The sequence below is a fragment of the Micromys minutus genome (genome assembly GCF_963924665.1).
Source record: "Micromys minutus genome assembly, chromosome: 16".
Classification (NCBI taxonomy): Eukaryota; Metazoa; Chordata; class Mammalia; order Rodentia; family Muridae; genus Micromys; species Micromys minutus.
In genome coordinates, this window is record NC_137985.1 from 22474635 (window position 1) to 22493946 (window position 19312).

General features: G+C 51.0%; 1 protein-coding gene across 2 annotated transcripts in view; it reads left to right on the forward strand.

Annotated features, from left to right (window-relative positions):
- Positions 1-211: 211 nt before the first annotated feature.
- Positions 212-19312, forward strand: part of IGSF9B (immunoglobulin superfamily member 9B) — a gene marked incomplete at both ends in the record, with an annotated part of 44687 nt that continues 25586 nt past the window's right edge. For both annotated transcript variants that reach the window (XM_080930506.1, XM_080930507.1), the window contains 7 exons: positions 212-275; positions 10033-10230; positions 12106-12252; positions 16924-17075; positions 17352-17469; positions 18757-18898; positions 19072-19217. In XM_080930506.1, the coding sequence (XP_080786632.1) occupies positions 212-275; positions 10033-10230; positions 12106-12252; positions 16924-17075; positions 17352-17469; positions 18757-18898; positions 19072-19217 (967 nt within the window). The remainder of the gene's footprint in view (positions 276-10032; positions 10231-12105; positions 12253-16923; positions 17076-17351; positions 17470-18756; positions 18899-19071; positions 19218-19312) is intronic.

The following is a 19312-nucleotide window of genomic DNA, read 5'->3' on the forward strand; positions in this document are numbered from 1 at the left end:
GCAGTGCAGGTGCCGCTGCGCCGGGGCCCGGGAGGCTGCGCGCGCCGAGACGAGCGGAGCTAGGGAGGGATGGAGAGCGGGCCGCCCGGGCTACAGGAGCACCGGCAAGGGGCGTAGGCGGGCGAGAAGTGGGCACTGAGGCACGAGAAGTGTGCAGACGCAGGAGCACTTTGCGATAGGATGAGGCTCTTGGCTGGCGCGCGGTAGTACTATGATTTGGTATGTGGCCACTTTGATAGCAAGTGTGATCAGCACCCGAGGTCTTGTGGCTCAAGGTGAGTTGAAGTGCAGCATCCCTCCTCCAACCCTCCTGGCATTCTCAGACCTTTGCTCCAGGCTCTGGTTCCCAACCCCCGAGGTCGAGGCTCCGGCTCCGGCCAGGCGCACCTTCGGGCACTGGCCCGGGCGAGGGCCCGGGAACTGCGGGTGGGAGGAACTTTCCGGGAAGGTGCGGGAGCCCATGGACTATGAACGCCTTGGAATCTAAGTGAACTTGGTTTACCTTGGGCCCTTTGGTCCACAAGCACACGTCGAATCTGAGCTTTGGGGAAGCCCTAGTGCTTTAACTCTGATTGCTGGGGACTTTGATGGTCTTTAGGCAGGATTCTGCGCGTCCCAGTCCCACATAGCACCGCTGGATGGAGGAGCCCATGAAGGGAGGCGAGATTAAGAGCTTGGGAGTCCCCGCAGCCGCCTTTAAGGGACCGGGTTCTCCGCCCCGCGCCCTTCCTTTCCTTACATCCTGGCGGTGGAGGTCGGATCCCATTGGCAGGTGACAAGCAGAATTGATCTAGAGGCTCGGAGCAGCGTCTGCTCTTCTCGGTCCTGAAGGCCGCCCGCGCCCACCCTGCCTGCTTCTGGGCCCCGGCCAGGCAAAAGTTCCCAGGGAGGTGCCACGCCGCGCTCCAGGCTTCCCGGCCCAGCAGCCTGGGGGTGAATGCCGCGAGGGAGGGGTCTGCTCCGTGGAGTCTCAGAGTCGAGCGGGATTTTCATTTCTGCCTTCTCGGGTCTGAGCCCAAGAAAAAGCTAATGAGAAGCTAAGGCGCGGGGTGCATACTTGAGCGCGAGAGCTTTCGCTTGGGAGATGGCAGAGCTCTGGGTGGCACCCGGCTCTCGGCCCTTGTATGGAAGTCAGAGCCGAGCCTGGAAGCTGCCAGGACTCTGAGCTCACGGTTTCTGCGCGCGGAACCGACCCGGCAGTGGGCAAGTTCGCAAAGCAGGGAGGTGATGGCGGCGGGAGAGGAACGATCTGTGGGTGCAAGGCGACAGGGTGGCGAGGACCCGCGGACTAGGGAGCCTTTTAGAAGGGCTCTGCTGGAGGCGCGGGCTTCCCCAGCTCCTTTGCATCTTGCCTCCGGGCGTGTGGGGGGAGTGGTTTGAGAAAGTTTCCGGATTGGATCATATCTCCTCTGCTACTTGAGAGGGGGTTCTGAAACGGGAGAGGAGGGCAGAGGGAAGGGCAGGTTTCTGTCCAGCACTGCCATGGTCGGAACGGTTATAAAGCTTTCCATTTGTCAGGTGGGAAAACCGAGACAGGGTGACCTCAGAAGCTTATGGGAAAAAGGTGGATCTTGCTTTGCCTCTCCCCTCCCCCTTTTCCATGCAGTCTTTCAGTGACCTCCTCCTCCTGCCCTCTAGGTTTTGGTATATTCTGCTGTGGGGCTGTCTCGGAAAGCACAAAAGGCTGTGCTAGGATCCGAATTGAAAAGATGCTGAAGGAGGGCTCTTGAACTATCCCCCCAACTTCAGCGAGGGTATAGATTTTTGTTTTTTAAATTTAAACACAGACTAAAGAAAACTGAGTTTCTATTGCAGAGGTTCTCAGAATGGCTAGACTGAAGGAGGAACTTCCCAGTGTTGAAGGTTGTTGGACATGAAGGTTATTGGTCCTTCTGTCTGGAACTCCTGCTTCTTTCTGGGTCCAAGGGTGACCTGGATGGTCTTGGGTTCATTTTGGTCTAAAATCGCTCAATGAGGCAACCATAGACATAGGCTTACTGATAAATGGACAGGATTCAAATTCTGGCTGTTCCACTTGCTGACCCTGTGACCTTGGACAAATCTCTCAGCTTTTCCAAATGTCCCCTACCTCTGTGGAAAGTGGGTTAGCTGTAGGAATTTGTAGAGGCTTGGGATGTGTGAGAAATTCTGTGATTAAAGTGGCTGGGTGGCTGTTGTGAAGTATGTGTGCATTAGATATCAATGTTAGTTAGTATTTCAGTATCTATGGGATTCCTAGCTCCTGTACCGTTCTTCCCTTTGGGCTATTCAGGGAGCTGAGAGTTTAGGAGTGGGTTGGGGAACATTCAGAAGATTGCCTCTGGAGGAAGCTAGACCCTTTCATGGGCTGACCTTGTCTGGGAGAACCTTTTTTTCCTGTATCCTAGGGAAGTGTGGGTGGGGCATGCAGAATTGCTTGGAAGTCCTTTACTAGGTCTGCAAAGCTGAAGTATTGCTGGCTGCCAGATGCTATAGAAAGGGTGTGCAGCCCAGCCTACAGAGGGGGAAGGGCGCCTGCCTGCCAGGGGTGCCAGTGCTGTGGAGGAACCTCATGGGATCCAGGTGTTCTGTGAGTGGCAGAGGTGACTTTGGAGTCATCCTTCAACCCCAGAGACCGTGAGATGCTTCTAGAATTGCCCGAAGCAGGAGTCGCTCTAGGTGAAAAGGATCATGCCCATCATACTGTTAGCTTGCAAGTCTGGGATTGAAGTGGGCATGGACCCTTCATTTCAACTCTGGTTAGGCATCATTGGAAGTAACTGAGATCTGTGATCCAGTTGGGAGGGTAAGGAGAAAAGAAAGGCAGAGCAGGTGTTGTACATTGAAAGTTTCAGGACAGCCATGATTACATGGAGTAACCCATCTTAGAGAGGGAAGGAGGGAAGGAGGGGGGAGAGAGGAGAGGAGAAGAGGAGGGCTATTGATGTAGTAGTCTCTGCATCGCAGACATCTGCCCCGCAGTCTGGGGGAGTTTCCACACCATGAGGAAATCCTGAGCGAGGCATAATTGACATTCAACCTCCTGTAAGGGAGGGAAGTCTGTTCTTCATTCACAGTCCTACCTCCCTTTCTTGCCCCACAGTCTGTCGGTGGACTCCCTAGCTTCTGTGTGCCCAGGCAAATTAATGTCTGATTCAGCTTCTGCCTGTGGTTGGAGCAGTGCCCTCTGTCCTATCTGGCTTTGCCCATCCAGCTTCCCTTTGTAGATGGAGACAGGAAGGCTACCCCAGGGCAGCCTCTCAGCTGGGAAGGACTTGGTGCTGGAAGTAGGTATTGAGTGTTGGCATGAGTGAGTGTCTCTCAGGACATTTACATGGAGATGGGGTGTGTCTGGTAGGAGGTCCCCCTGTAGGAAGCTAGAGTGGGTGTGTGTGGGAAGAGGCATGGTGCTGAGTCCTGGAAAGAGTCGGCTGGAAGCGGTAAGCCCGTGGCCCAGCATACACCAGTGTCTGGAGTTGTCAGGTTCAGGGGGTTTCATGTTCATATCTGAGTCAGAAGGAGCAAAGGTTAGAGGTCGAGAGCTCGCATCCCTCCTCCTTTGCTGTGCTTGCCACTTTCCAAAGTCTAGGCTTCCTCTCTGTCCTCAGCAGTTCTAGGAGCAGTGAGATTTAACTGATTTGTGTCTCCCTTCTGGAGGCTTCTTAGCTGCGCCTCCTCCCCCACCCCAGAGTTACCCCCTCCCTCTGCTTCCGGGGAAGGGTTGAGCAGTTTGTGTGAAGAGTGGATCTTGATGAGCTGTGATTGGTAAGAACTCTTGGCTTCTTAGAAGAGTGTGCATGTATATGTGTGTGCATGTGTCCACATACATGTGCGCCCCAGGATGTGTTATGTATATTCCTATATGCATGTGTGAGTGTGCATACTTTTAAACGCACGCACACACATGTATATCCCTGCATGTCTGTATACATGCCTCTGTAACTGGTGTTTCCACTTAGATGTGTACCATGCACTTGCAAGCGCCTGTGTGCTTGTGTGCACTTGCATGGAGCACATCAGGACAGGAGCATTTATGTATAAGTTTGAGGTAGGAGCCCCTCTCTTGAGAACTCTGGGATGCAGGGAGCCTGCTTGGCAAGCTGCTTGCTTCCTTGTTCGTGGCTCTGCACCTGCATCCCCGTAGCCCAGATGTTCTTAGAGTTGGAGGCTCCAGCCCAAATCTGGAGTGGAGGACTTGCCTGAGGTTCAGCAGAGACAGCCTAAGTAACAGGGTTACTTAGAGGCTTGGCTCATGGGAAAGCTGACTGCCTTTCTTGCTGGGAGGCATTAGTTGCCATCAGCCTGGCACAGTCCAGGGTAAAGAAAGCTCTGGGTGCCAGGGGAGATGGAAGAGGATTGGAGGAGCAGCTTGCAGCCAGGCTTCTGCCCCAGGGGCACTGCCCATGGGTGTGGTCTGGTCTGCCGGAGGCAACTGACCTATTTTTCTTAGAAATCTTCCTGCTTTCCTATTCGTTCCTGCATGAGTCACCAGGAGAGTGGTGAGTGGGGATGGGGCCTCTGTGAGGGTTTTGTAAGTTCTGTGGGGTCAGGGCTTGGGCCTGCCTACCTGACCTTCTGATGAAGAGGGGACTGATAACTTATGTGGCCTTCTGCCTTCTTTGCTGCCCCTGTTCTTCCCGGTCAAGTGGTCCCTAGATGTGGGGATGTGACATAAATCTTGTTCGTGGGCAATGATTGTGTCAGTGATTCATTGTTGTTTGGAGCAGGGATGCCACTGCTCTACCAGGAGTAATGTCCCCTCATTTCCTATGCCCGCTGACCTATGGTGCCCTTACTGGCTAGCCTTGCAGGATACACACCAGGATGCCCTGTGGGGTACACAGGCTATGTGAGGACAGGGTTCCTTCCCGGTGGTAGAGCTTGGTTGTGGATGTAGGGGGTGGGTATGGCTTCAGTTTTCTGCTGAGGAGCTATGGACTGAGATTGAATTACAGACTTCCTTCCTGCCCATGGCTCCTGGGGAAAGGGCTCTTGGAAATACAATCTAGCCCAGCAAATTAAGGTCACTAATAGCACTGGTACCACCGATGGATGCTGTTGGAGGCGATGGTGGTGGGGCAGTCCAGCCAGAGGAGTTGGAAGTGCACCCCCTGTCCACCTTGCTGTTCCTTAAGGTGGAGCTTATCCAACTTCATCCCTTGGCCTCCTGGTTGAGGTGCAGAAAGGCTGTGAGGATATTGGTCGCAAGCCACAGCAAGGTAGGGCTTCTCTAGAATGTGAGAGTCCTTTCTAGGTAGAAGGAGGATAGATGCCATAGACTGCCTCAAACCCACCCAACCTGTGTGTGCAGAGAATGGAAAACCCTCATGTCCTGGGTACTGGTTTCCTCTCTAGGCTTCTCCATGTGCTCCTTACCTGGTGCTGAATGGCAGGAGCCAACTTTGTGCTGTCCTCAGGTCCTCCTCTGAGTGTGTGCCTCCCACATGGTGAAAGCCCAAGTCTGATGGCTTCCTGGAATCTCCTGGAGCCTCCTGGCCTGTCAAGGAGGAGGGATTGGGGGACTATTGGGGGCTGTGTTTTTTTTGGACTCAGCAGGGATTATTTTTAGGCTGGCAGATGGAGGTGGCAGTGGCTGTCGCTGGTATTATTAGACAACAGGCCTGTGGTTTGAGAGTCTGGTGCCCAGAGGAGGAGGAAGAGGAGGCTGCCACAAAGAGCCATGGAGGCTGGTAGTCTGTGTCTTCCCCCCTCTTAGCCATGGTTCAACCCAGCAGGGCTTTCAGGACCAAGTAGAGTGACCTTCACCAGAATCAGCCAGTGATATTGCATCTGATCTAACTGCTTCTAGGAGGAAGGCCTATCCTGTAATCCATCTGTGGTCTTGGGATGTAGAGTCTGGACTCTCAGAACCTATGTTGACTGTGTATAGGGGAGAGAGGCTTTGGTCACCTGGGTTCTGGAAGGACTCTTGACCCACTATTTGTTACGTAGGTAACTTTTGAGAAGCCATATACTGTGCCCACTAAGAGATAGCAGGACTGTGTCAGGGGCCACACTATAGACATGTAGCATCAGTTCAGACCCTGTGTGTGGTGAAGCTGGGTAGTGTATTCTACTTGCTTCCCAGTTGCAGTGAAGGTTTCTACACCTGCTTTGTGTCTCTTCTCCTGATACTTAGAAGTAGTTTTCTATCCTCAGGACCCTTCCTTCCCAGCCCTTTCCTGGCTCCAGGTTGTGACTGTTGGATGCAGGGCCATGCCAAGCCTGGGATGCTTTGTAGTTCTATGCACACAGGGTGTCTGCTGGCAGCTTTGGACTCAGCGACCCACCGGGTACCACCTGGCCCAGAGAATGGGAGATTTGTATCCTATGGGCTTCCCAAAAGGTCAGCCAACCTGTAGGGGTCTGTTCCATCCACCTGCCCTCTTGCTTTCTCTTGCCTGCCAGGGTGGCATAGCCTTAAAGTGGGCTGGGCATCCATTTAGAATTTAGATTTGATAGGCATACGAGATCACACTCTTCCCTCTTGAAAAGTACTGTGTGAGGCTCAGGGCCTTTTTCCTAGCCTTTTTGATGTGCCCACCCCTGCCAAAGCCAGTCTAAGGGAGGAATTATTTCTAAGCATTGTCTTTCCCTGCCTCTTTCCCCTGCCTTCCAGCAGTTCTTCCAGGCTCTGCTCTGATTCTTAGTTCTGTGTTTTTTTTGAGTTCCAATGTATCTTTGCTATGGGGATGGCCCTCGTGACTCCCTAGTCAGGATGGACATGCATGGGATACATTTATGCCTCTCCTCTCTAATTTCCTGACCTAGTCTTTTTCACTCCTGGAAGGAGGTTTGCTTGCCCTTGTGTTTCCCAGTTTCTCCATTTTCAAGCCTCTCATTAGCCAGGTTAATGACTCCCCTCCCCCCACATACACATATATACATTCATTGAGCTTTTCTGGAGAGGTGTTTATTAGACATATTTTGGCTCAGAGAATATGAAACCTAGAGAGAAGTATCTGTGGGTGATAGATACCCAGTGTGTGTGTGTGTGTGTGTGTGTGTGTGTGTAAGGTGTGTAAGAAGGGAAAGAGAAGATGACTATTTTCAGATCCAGAAACTCAGGCGAGCTTGTGTTGAGTGTGGAGGCTGAGACATGGCTTCCCCCTCGTCTTGTGGAGAAACCTGTCTCATTTTGTCTTGTGTATCATCTCTGGGATGCATCTACTCCGTACTTACTTGTCTCTGTTTGGAATGCCCTGGAGAAAAGATGCTGGTAGCTATTTTGGGGTGTGCTTCATGGTTGGGGCTCAGAACCCAGTCCAGTGGCTGGCTGAGGCCAGGAGTGTGCTTCATGGTTGGGGCTCAGAGCCCAGTCCAGTGGCTGGCTGAGGCCAGGAGTGTGAACCTGCAACCCTCTTCTAGGGCTGGGAGTGAAGGTGTGAAGAGGCTGCCTTATTGAGATGCAGCGAGAACCAGGCAGTGCAGGTGCAAATGAGCAGCTGGTACTGTAGGGACCCATGCCAAAGGTGACCTACCTCTGGGCATTGCCCTCCAGAGCCTCGGGCTTGGCAGACTGTTGTCCAGAGCAGAAGTTGATGTTCTCCAGCTCTCTTTCTTCTGCCTAGACTCTAGGGGCAAAGGAGCTACCTTTAGTGGGCCTCTTTGCCCACCTCCGGGTAATTTGGCCCTGGGGAGAAAATTCCTTTTGCTTTCCCAGGTTTTTTATATTTTGTCTCCTAATCTCACAGGCTGTGCTGCAGATAGTTTTTGCATGTGTGTACATACATGCACATACACACATGTCCAACTCCATGCCCTCACCCCACCCCCATCATTTGGGCTCATGGATTCTGCTGGGAATTCATTCATTTTGATCCAGTTCTGCTCTTTGTATGCCTGGACTCAATAGGCTTTTTTTTTTTTTCTTTTTCTTTTTGCCCATGTGTCCTATGGGATGTGGGGATGCTGGGCGGCACTCCCTGCAGCTGGGCTCTCTTTTTTTCTGGAGGGCCTGGGTTGCAAACAGCCTGCAGTCAGGTTGGGGGAAGGGAGGCTAGGAAACCTGCCTGGGCCTCTGGCAGGTGAGTGCAACACTCTGCTTTGCTCCAAAAATACTCAGTGATCTTAGCTCTTTCTCTAGAAAACAGTGATGTCACCAAGAGCCAATAGGCTTCTGCAAGGGCTTGCTTCCCTCTCTGCCTCCTCCTTCCGCAAGTTGCAGAGAAGGGGAGGGGAGGAGAGGGAGACACAGGCGACACACACTGACTCCTTGGAGAGGTACAGACAAGAAGCACACATGCACATAGAAAAGCTCCCTATTTCTGACAGTCAGGCAAAGCCCCTCTTCCTGTCATAGGGCAGCAGAAATCCACAGTCTCTATCCACAACACACACACACACACACACACACACACACACACACACAGAGAGAGAGAGAGAGAGAGAGAGAGAGAGAGAGAGAGAGAGAGAGAGGCAGGTAGATAGAATCACCCACATAGAGTGGGAGTAAGAGAAAGAAACAGAGATGAAGGCTTGACAGAGAGACATGAGGAAAGAGCAGGAGAGAGAGAGAGAGAGAGAGAGAGAGAGAGAGAGAGAGAGAAATAAATGAACACACACACACACACACACTCACACATGCCAGAAAGAGACAAAGACACACAGAGAAGGAGTCAGAAAGAGAAAACTGAGACCTAGAGAAAGGAGAGATGCTGGTACAGAGGACACAGAGGAAGACAGTGATCAGGAAAACACACACACACACACACACACACACACACACACACACACACACACAACTAGACACACAGTTGTGAAGGACAGACAGAGGCATGAGCTCACAACGTCAGAGGTGAAGAAAGGGCAGAGGTGGACCCACACAGCTCTCTTGCTCTCCTGCAGGCATGTAGCCGCCCATTGGCCGCTGTCCTTGGTGCTGCCCTGGAGAGCAGGGCTTGGAGGGTAGTAAAGGGGAAATTGTGCAGTTAGCATGGGGGTGGGGGGAAATCATGGGCAGTTGAAGGAATGCAGGGGTGAGGCTGTCCTTCTCAGTGGGAGAAATGGTCAAGGTCACCTTGTCATCTCCCTCTCCTTTTCTGATGTGAGGAGGGTGTGTGGCTGGAGATGTTCTCCGGGTTCTGTTTGCTCTGATGTGTGGACACTGTCCCCAGAGGTAGCCTCTTTCCTGGATCCTCAAGCCTGCAGTTTGGATAGGGTGGAGGACTCTCCTGCCAGCCTCTTTCCCTTACCCTTCTTCCCATATGGGTGTGCCCTTGCTAGCTCCCTGACTGTGATGTCCTCTGTCAAAGATAGGGGATTGCTCCTGTCCCCCCTCCTTTGTCACCACCATCTTTCTCCCTGAACAGTGATGTCTGTCTGGGGCTACTGTGAGAGTCTAATAGATTCAAAGCCTGGAAATTGGAGGGCTGCAGTGCCTCCTGCTCCCCTCTGCAGCAAAGCTGGCGCAGTGGGTTGGAGGAGGGGCTGGAGAGACCGCTCAGGCCCACGGGGCTTTCCCTCTGGTGTTGCCAAGCAGCCTCCTTAGCTTGTTAGGGATTCCCCGCTCCTGTATGGAGCCCTCTTGTTTAGTGCTGCAACACCAGGCTGAGCTGGGGGTGGGGCAGAGGAGGAGGCTGGCTCTGCCTTCGCCCACCAGGTTCCAGTGGGAAGGGCTCTGCTTCGGAAAGATTGCAGAACGCTCATAGGGACTACAGCTGGGCAGGATCCCAAGGGCTGAAAGCCCTTCATCCCTGCGTCTGTAGCTCCTGATGCTCTTGGAAGTGCAGGAAATAACTGAGGAAGACAGGCCAGGCATAGTATGCCTGCTGCTTTTTGGGTCTTTGGATGGGGAAATCTTGCTTGAAAGACTAGAGAATATGGGACACTCCCTCCTTTCTTCTTCTCTTTTTACACTATACACAAAGTTTGACTGTCCTCAGGGCAGAGGGAGGCATGCATAAGAGGTGGATGTCCTGGGTATACAGGGAACTGTTGGGGAGGGAAGGGGTAGGTCCAGAAGTGGAGAGGGAGGGTTGGATATCAGCATAAACTGTAGGAGCAGGATCTTTTGGCCAGCTCCTCATGTGTCACCTTGGCTGTCCTTGTTAGGTGCCCACGGCCTGCGAGAGGAACCCGAGTTTGTGACTGCTCGAGCCGGTGAAGGTGTGGTTCTGCGATGCGACGTAATCCACCCAGTGACAGGACAGCCCCCACCCTATGTTGTAGAGTGGTTCAAGTTTGGGGTCCCCATCCCTATCTTCATCAAGTTTGGCTACTATCCCCCACATGTGGACCCTGAGTATGCAGGTAAGCTGTGAGCAATGAGAACTGTGCCCCCTTCCTCCCTCCACCCCCAGGTCTGGGCTGGGTTACACTTCCCTCTCAGGGCTCAGCAGCAGCCACCCAGCCCCCGCTACTCTTCACTTTTCTCTGTCACTTCTGATCTTTTTCTCGACTGGGCCTATTATCTCTGTTCTTCATGGTCTTTGCCTTTTCCCTTCTCTCTTTGCCCTCTAGTGGGCTTTCATCATAAGTAGGAGAGGAAGTAGAAGAGGCAGACATGAAGCCTGTGTCTTCATCCTGCGGATGTGCTGAGGGCTGGGACTCTAGGGCAAGCTAGAAAGTGGGTCCCCTTGGAGGAAGCAAGGGGCAGAGGGAGGAAGGGAGTCAGACAGCTCTACCCTTCCCTAGGTATGGCTCAGGTTGCAGGATCTGCTGGCTGTATGTCCTCACTTGGGCTCTGAAGTTGGGGTGTCCTGTGCAGAGCCTGGTATGCATCTTCACTTCTTGCTGTCTGTGGTCCTGGCAGACAGCCGATCTCACCTCCTCTGCCATCCCTCCCCCTCTTTTTCCCTGGCCCCATTTATGTCTTGCTCTGTAATTATTCTGCCAGCGTGGTCTCCCTGTGAGTCACTGCTGCCGCCCTGCCAGCCTGCCAGTGAAGAGGGCGCAGGGTGTGTGCATGTGTGTGTCTCTGAGTGTGAATGCATACTGGAGCTGAAGGGAAGTCAGGAGACAGGCAGCACCCTTCTTTTACCTTTCTCTCTCCGGTGGCTTCTGAAGTCTGAATTACCTTCTCTGAGAATGCATGCCTTCTTTTTCCTTTCCTCCCCCCTTCTTCTTCTCACCCTTGCTCTCTTTCTTTGGTACTGAAGATGGGACTCAAAGCTTTTCACTTTCTGTTCCACCCCAGTCTCTATGACTCGGGGTGTCACTAAATTTCACTGTTCAGCTTCTTACCCTCAGTCCTCCTGCCTTAGCCTCATGAGTAGCAGGGATTACAGGGCCTGTATTACAGTGCCAGGCCCTTTTCTGTTTGGCTCTCTTCTGAGTCTGTGTCCCCTGCCCTTTCTTTTGCCAGGATTAACTCTGATAGCCTTTTTAGACTGACTGGCATCAGAGTTCCTACAAGGAAGGCTTGACTCTGAGGCAGGGAGGCAAACAGAGGAAGAAGTGGTTTGGGTTTGGATGAGTGTGGGCTAAAGGGGAAGATGAGGCCAGAGGGGTCTTTGGGTTGCTTTGTCCACTGCAGTGTGGGCAGGACTTTGCTATGCCCTATGTTTCACAGAGGGAGATAAAGGCTGAGGAAGAACTGCCAACCTTGCCTCGCCTGCCCCTTCTAGGCTGGTCTTTGTGGGAGGGGGAGGATACGCCATCTTGTTACTAGTCCAGGAGTGGGAGAGACTGAGCATATGGCCCTGGCCTGTCTTAACTCTGCCTCTTCAGGGGAGCCAGACAGGGAAGCTGGGTCAGATAAGTCCTTGTCAACCCTCTGTGACTGAGAGATTCTGGGTCCTGCTGGGCTTCCCCAGTTGATCCTTTTCTATATCTTTCTCTCTTTTCTCACCTCTGTACCCATCATGCCTTTCTTTTGCCCTAGGTCTTCAAAAGAATGGGCATATTTGAAGGAGCAGAGGCTGTGGTCAGTGCCACACACTGTAAGCCACCCTCATAGGCTGGTGTAGGGCCACTTGGGGAGAGTTTGTGGCTTCATGACCGAGGCAGTCTTGCTTTTTGTCTCTAATGTGTGCTGATTGCCAGTTGGTTCCACTGCCATAGGTTATGTTCTGAAGGTTATGATGGGTTCCTTTGTCTTTGGCTGGGGGAGTAAGAAAGCTCATAGATTGGCTCTGATGACTTGGCTTGATGCTTCACTGGGCTTTGTCTACTGTGTTCTCCCAGGCCGGGCCAGTCTTCATGATAAAGCGTCTCTGCGGCTGGAGCAGGTGCGCTCTGAGGACCAGGGCTGGTACGAGTGTAAAGTTCTCATGCTGGACCAGCAGTATGACACTTTCCACAACGGCAGCTGGGTTCATCTCACCATTAACGGTATGGAAATCTTTCTTGGGAATTGCCGAATAAGATGACCTCTGCGGCCCACTCTGGAGGAAGTTCCTCTACTGAGAGGAGCCCCAGTAAGCCCTGGTCCCATAAGATCTTGGTTAGTGTCTCCTTTACACACCTTCGATATGTTCCTGGAATTCATGGGTTAGTTGAGTGAGTTGAAGCAGCAGGTTCCCTGTGTGCAGGGTCCCAGCTTCGTTCCTCCAGAGAAGGCTGGAATCTGCTTCTGGGAACCAGGAGTTTTAGATTAGCCAGTATTGGTGTCATTTTCTAGCCTCAGCTGACTCTGCTCGCCCAGGATGTGCCTCTTCACAGGTGGAGTTCCTTGAACATCAGCCTGAGTCTTTCTAGGCTGCTCGCTTACTTTCTCACTGTGATGGCATTTATTTGGGTAATAAGTACCAAGGGTCTGTTAACTTCCTAGCCCTACACCAGCTGATAGGTAAATACCGTTGAGTAAACTCAGACCCATTTCCTGCTTGAACGGGGTTCACCAGCTAATAAAACGTGAGAATCCTGGGAAGAGGAACTGTTTTAATGGCTGTCAGTTATTTATAGCTCATGTTAAATGGATTGTGCTATGCACAGATACTTTTCAAGTGTCTGACTAGGGCAGGGAGAACTGAGCAAGCTTGCTGAGCTCCAGGCTTGGTGTAGGCTGGGGTGTCCGGGGTGCACAGTGGCAGTGATCTTAGGGACTTCACACAGGATGACGTTTTAATAGCAAACATGCTGAGATGCACTGCATCCAGTGTAAGCCTGGGGTGATAGATGCCGTAGCCGGAAAAGAAGAATTGATGCCCTTGGACTAGAAATTTCTCTCGAGCTAGCTTTACCCTGAAGAATGGTCCAGTCTCCGCTTTCCAGTGGGGTTGGGTAAGACTTACACACTCTCTCTGGGTCTGAGAGCCTGCCCAGAGTCTGGGGAAGAACAGAGTATTTTAGTTTTTTTCTTAAAAAATAAATACATATATTTTCAGAGCTGGCAAATCAAATCCAGGGTCTTGTACAGATCAGACACATTCTCAGCCCCGGGAAAGATTATTTTATCCAGAGTTGTTGGCCTACATTGCAGGACACATTAAAGTCAGTGGCCCAAGGTCAGAAGCGGGGCAGTCACTATGAGCTTGCTGATGCCACTGTTGAAGGCAGATTTTAAATGTTGTGTGGAGTTTCTCTAGCAGCAGCCAACTTTTGAGGGACTCTTTGATCCAACTGTTGTATGCTCAGGGAAAACTCCTGTCACCGGGGCCCAAGAAAATCTTCTAAGCAAAACTCAGAGGGGAGATTTGTTGCTTGGGCCATTCATGATGGAGAACCAAGCCAGGAGATTCTGCATCTCCCCACCTTCTCTTTCTCTCTCTCAATCACCCCCCTCCCACACATCCCCTCCTGCCTCTGTGTGCCTTTTCCTATTTCCTGATAGCGTTTTGAGGTGTGGCCTATCTCTCACATCATCCTGATTGATAGTAACTATTCCAGGAACCCAGACACCAGCTACGCAGCCAAGAATCATGTTCAGGGAGGTTGGCAGCTTATGTTCTACTGGCTATTGTCTTTGTTTGCATGAGTTGATTCCTTAGGCATTTTTAATTTCTCATAGTAGAATAGATGTGGATCAAAACCTGTCCAAGATGTGGCTTATTTGTTGAACCCATTGCATATTAAGTCACAGGGAACAGTTAAGTGGAAACTATGAGTTTCAGTTTCTTCAGAAAGAGCCTGTTTGTAGGGTGTTGCAAGGTTCCATGGACTACTGTGTGAGATTGTGTCTTGAGCACTAATTATCTGAGGGTAGTTACGGGCAAGGCTGCAGCCACATTTTTCACAGCAGGAAGATAAAGGGCAAGCAGATCAAAACGTGGGTGGCAGGGATAGCTAGCTAGAAGACTCCAAGGACTTTGGTCCTTTAAAGTTCCCCATGAATCTAACTAATATTACCCACGTAAGACATATTTCCCAATGTCCTCTCTGTGGAAGGTTCTGGGTGTCAGGAAGGGGACATGAGCCAATGTTGGCGTTCGCGTCTGCCAGTCATGTCAAGAAATGATTGCCTTGTGACTTTGGGAGCACTAAGTAAGAAAAGTGTTTCTGAGAAAAGGGCCTCCACCCAGAATCCTGGTCAGGAAGGGACTTAGGCAAAAGCAGAGAACGAGGTGGCAAGGGTCCTTCACTAGAGGAACCACCAAATTTGGGAGCCCAAAGGAGGAGAGCACTTTAGTTAGGGGGTGCAAGTAGGCTGTGGATGTGTAAGGACTAGGCAGATCACTGAGGCTGAGCAACCACCTTCTCCAGCACTTGAGTACAAGGCCTTAGCAGAGAGCAGGTTGTCCTTACCCAGGAGCAGACCTGGAAGAGGCTGACCAGAATCCTGCACGAGAGAGAGCTCCCACCCAGCCCACATTTCCACTCCTCCATAATTCCTTTCCATGCAAATATTTCCATTCTGGATCAGAAAGAGGCAGTGAGAACAGAATGTATAGTCAGAATGGATAGTGTCGGGTGTTTTGTGACAGGGGTACCTTTGGGAATAGAAAGGCCTGAACAAAAATAGGAGTTAGAACAGATTATCTCATTCTTTCCCCATGTTTTCTTTGAAGACTGGTTGGTTGGGTGGAAACAATTTTAATTATTCCTTTATTGCATGTAAAATACCTCCAAAGTCCAAGCCAAGTCTTGCTTTAGGTCTGGTACATGGCTTGGAGGAGAGGCCAGCTTATTTCTAACCTGCGCTATTAATTATAGGGAGCTTGCAAGAGGAATTAAGCCTGGAAATGCAGCTGGCAAGCTAACACATAATTCAGTAAATAATTGAGAGTCAAACCATTATTTTCCTGAAAACTTGAAATTGTTCAAAGTACGTTCCTGATTAGCACCTAAATAATAAAGTAATTATGTAATTAGTAATTAATTTGTCACTTCAGGACATAATTTAATTTATTATCTTTTCTTTTAAGCTTGACACCGAGGTAATTGAGGCTGTGGTTGAGTTAACTGACTTTTGGGGGCAGGGTGGGTGAATGTGGACTCTGGTATGTGTGTACATTTTCAGTGCCTGGAGTCCCAGGACACCTTCACAACGACTTGGGAGGAACTGTCATCCTTGTGCTTAGTGTCTTTCTGAACACTGGCTTTCTTGAGGATGTGTGCTTTGTGTGAAAAAGTGTACTTCTTTGTTTATCCTGTAGTTCCAAGTGTCCTTACACACTCACCAGTTAAGGGCACTGGAGAGTAGAAGCCAAGGTGGCCCTCCATGGTCTTGCCTCTCAGAAGATGTATGTACTTGCATTTATGTTGGACTATAGATGTGTATGTTGTAGGCCTTCATTCATTTGTTTATTTCGTTCATTCTTCCATTCAGGAAATGTTGGTTGAGCTACAGGACACTTAAGTGTTCAGTGGAACTAGGGAAAGCCACCTGCTCACATGAAGCACAGAAATAGGATCTGGATATAGAGTTCCAGGTGAGCGAGAGCTCTGTGAATGGATGGTGCTGAGGTTGGAAGCTCTTGCTGCAGGGGAGACACAGAAGAGCTGTGCTGTGAGAGGAGCCTTTCTGAGGCTTTTCCTTAGTCTTCAGACCAAAGCTCCCAGGGATGACAGTGACTGTGCTGGTGGCAGAAATCAGAGTTTTCTGTGAGTGTTAGTCTGCATTGTTCACAAGACCTTTCATAAACTTCATCGCATTTACTGCCCACATCAGTTCTAGAGGGAAGAGGATTAGATAAAGCCCAGAGAGTCTGAGAAACTAGCCTGAGATTATGTGCCAGGCTAGTACTTGAGCATGGCCCTTGGGCAGAACCCAGAATAGGTTATCCTGGTAGTGCTGGCTTTGGTGTTGATATTCAGAATTGTCATTTTGGAAGACCATGGAACCAATAGTCTAAGAGGTTAAAGTTGACCAGTCTCTATAAGCAGCTCAGCAAAGGCAAAGAGTTTCATAAAAGCAGATTATCCAAACAGGATAGAATATTAATCACACCTTCAGTGCATGAGAGAGGATAACCTCTCACGTAATCAGGGGAGAATTAAGAAGGTAGAAGCCTGTAGAATTCACTACTTGCAGGAGGCAGGTAGGAGGGAGTTTTTTCCTGTGTGTAGAATGAGGTGAAAGTTAGACTGTGCATCCTTAGCCTGGGGCCTGTATTAGGCCTTGGTGGGACTGTCAGGAAATCTGCAAATGAATGGACTTGGTGGAACTGGATACAGGAAGTGGGAGGCTCTGTGCAGTGTGGTAATCCTGAAGGGAGGTGGAAAATTCTTCAGCGTTGTTTATGTCTTGTTTCTAGCGCTGATCATGGCAGCTTCGCAATAGTGGGAAGCTTCACTGGGTAGGAGCTACGTTCAGTCAGATGAGCATAGAATTCAGAGCTAGTCAGACTGAGAGAAGGTCCAAAGTTGACCAGATTGTCTCTGCAAGCAGCCCAGGCACTGGGTGCTGATTGTTTTAACAGCTGATAATCCAAACAGGATGGGCTATTATTTGGACTTCAGTTCACGGGAGAGGAGAATCAGTAGGTTTAAGATCTCCCTATCTCAGTGATATTTTGGGTAGGAGTTTCTACACTTTTGTTCTTGATCCGTTGTTCTTGCATACAGCAGAGTTCTGCACTAGTCGTTGGAGTCCATCTCTCACTTTCCTGCTGTCCTTTGCAGCCCCTCCCACCTTTACAGAAACACCCCCCCAGTACATCGAGGCCAAGGAAGGTGGAAGTATTACCATGACTTGCACTGCTTTTGGGAACCCTAAGCCCATCGTCACCTGGCTCAAGGAAGGGACCCTCCTCGGTGCTAGTGGAAAGTACCAGGTGAGTGCAGCTCTCACCTGGGTATCACAATCACTGTCCCTCATCCTTTCCCTGTTCATATCCCATCAAATGCAGCTGGCCTCTGATGGTATGGGTGCAGGCCCAGGGCGGAGGTAGGCAACCTCATGACATCCAGCTGCTTCTTGTAGGGAGGCCCTTGTTCTCCTTGTACATGAGACCCGAAGACCTTTCCAGCTTCTCAGAGCTCATCTTTTCACTTAAGAGGCATCCCTGTGAGGTCCACAGGTTGATATTGGGTCCTTTCTGTGCCCCCAGGTGAGTGACGGTAGCCTAACGGTGACGTCAGTCAGTCGGGAGGACAGAGGCGCCTATACCTGCCGAGCGTATAGCATCCAGGGTGAGGCTGTGCACACAACCCATCTGCTTGTACAAGGTAGGGGGACTTTTTCAGCCTCTTTATCTCTGGAACTCTGCCAGAGGCTTCCAGGCCTTTTGAATCATGGAGAATGTTTTTCTCAGGGCACAGCCTGCCCCATTGGGGGTGGTAGAAGAGCTGGGTGGGGACTGTCTCACGTATATCACTTACCATGTCTCTCACCTTGGTCAGCTGGGTAAAGGGTATTTCGTGGTGTGGCAGGGAGACAGGGACCGTGTTGAGCCATTTTTATTTTCTCACTGAGAGAGCATTTCTACCATGTCTCCCTCTACCTTCCTCAGAGAGGAAACACACTTGGGTCATCTGTCCATCAGTGACAATATGTATTTGTAAAGATAGGACTATAATTCAAGCACCTGAGTTTGTTTTCCATATTCTTTAAAATTTTATTTTTATGATCACTGGTGTTGTGCCTGTGTGTGTGTCTGTCTGTGTGAGGGTGTCAGAACTTTCAAAACTAGAGTCACAGACAGGTGTTAGCTGTCCTGTGGATGCTGGGAATTGAACCCAGGTCCTCTGGAAGGGCGGTCAGTGCTCTAAGCCACAGAGCCATCTCTCTAGCTCCCAAGCTAGACATTTAAACAGTATCAGGGACATTGAGTAGAACTGGCTTCTGTAGTTAGCTGTGAGAAGTTGGCTTGTTCTGTCTGGTACCAGAGTGCCCTAGAAAAAGCTGAGCACTCGCTGTCCAGGGTGGGCAGGGTGCCAGGAAGGGGTCTCTGCCTCCTTACCCTCTGCATTCTGGAGTGATGGCGGGAGTTAAGGGCCGTTGTGTCTAGTTGGCAGGGTGACTGTGGTGACACTGTCCAGTGGCCTCTGAGTGCTGAGCAGGAACTGAGGCAGACAGTGGGAGGTAGCATACCTCCGAGGGAGGGCCAAAGCTCAGTAGTGCTGAGGTCTGGCCTATTAGTCCCAAGGCTTGCTAGATTTTGACTCTTTGTTCCCCAGTCCCTGCTTCTGAGTGGCCTTCTGAACCTCTGTACAAGGTTCTGTCTACTTAGAGACAAGATCAGTCCTGTACCTTCTGGCCTGAGCTCTGTTAGAGAGTGTCGGGCAGTAAAGGTGTATGGAAGTGATAGATAGTTGGTCTGGAGGTCATGGAGCAGTTACAGATGTGGTACAGAAGGGTGCCTGAGCCTCACAACAGCCGGAAGCATCTCCGTAATGACCGCCTGGGCTCTGATGCCTGGACTCCTCATCTTGAGCATCCCAGAGCATCCTGGGAAGCCTGGCATGGTAGCCCTCCCAGTCAGGAGAGGTGATGTTTATTCCTGTTCTCCCCAGGGCCTCCCTTCATTGTTTCCCCTCCTGAGAACATCACCGTCAACATCTCCCAGGATGCTCTGCTTACCTGCAGGGCAGAGGCGTATCCCGGCAACCTCACCTACACCTGGTACTGGCAGGATGAGAACGTCTACTTCCAGAAGTGAGCAGCACCCTGCTCCAACCCTCTCACATGGGTCCCCACAGGCCCCTTCCTTGAGAGAGGGGCCCTGGCATTGCCTGGGAACCCTCTAGGGGAGGTGAAGGGACTCATTGCTACTTTCCTTGTATTTCTGCCAACATCCCTCTCCTTGTCTGCTTGTCACTGTTTTGCAGTGACCTGAAGCTAAGGGTGCGGATCCTGATTGATGGGACACTGATCATCTTCCGAGTGAAGCCAGAGGATGCTGGGAAGTATACCTGTGTCCCTAGCAACAGCCTGGGGCGTTCTCCCTCTGCCTCAGCATACCTGACTGTGCAGTGTGAGTAGGGGTGAGGGAAGAGGGTTCTGGGCATTCTAGTTGGTGCAAATTGAAGACCCAACATCTTTCTGAGGTCTAGAGGAATGTTTGAAGGA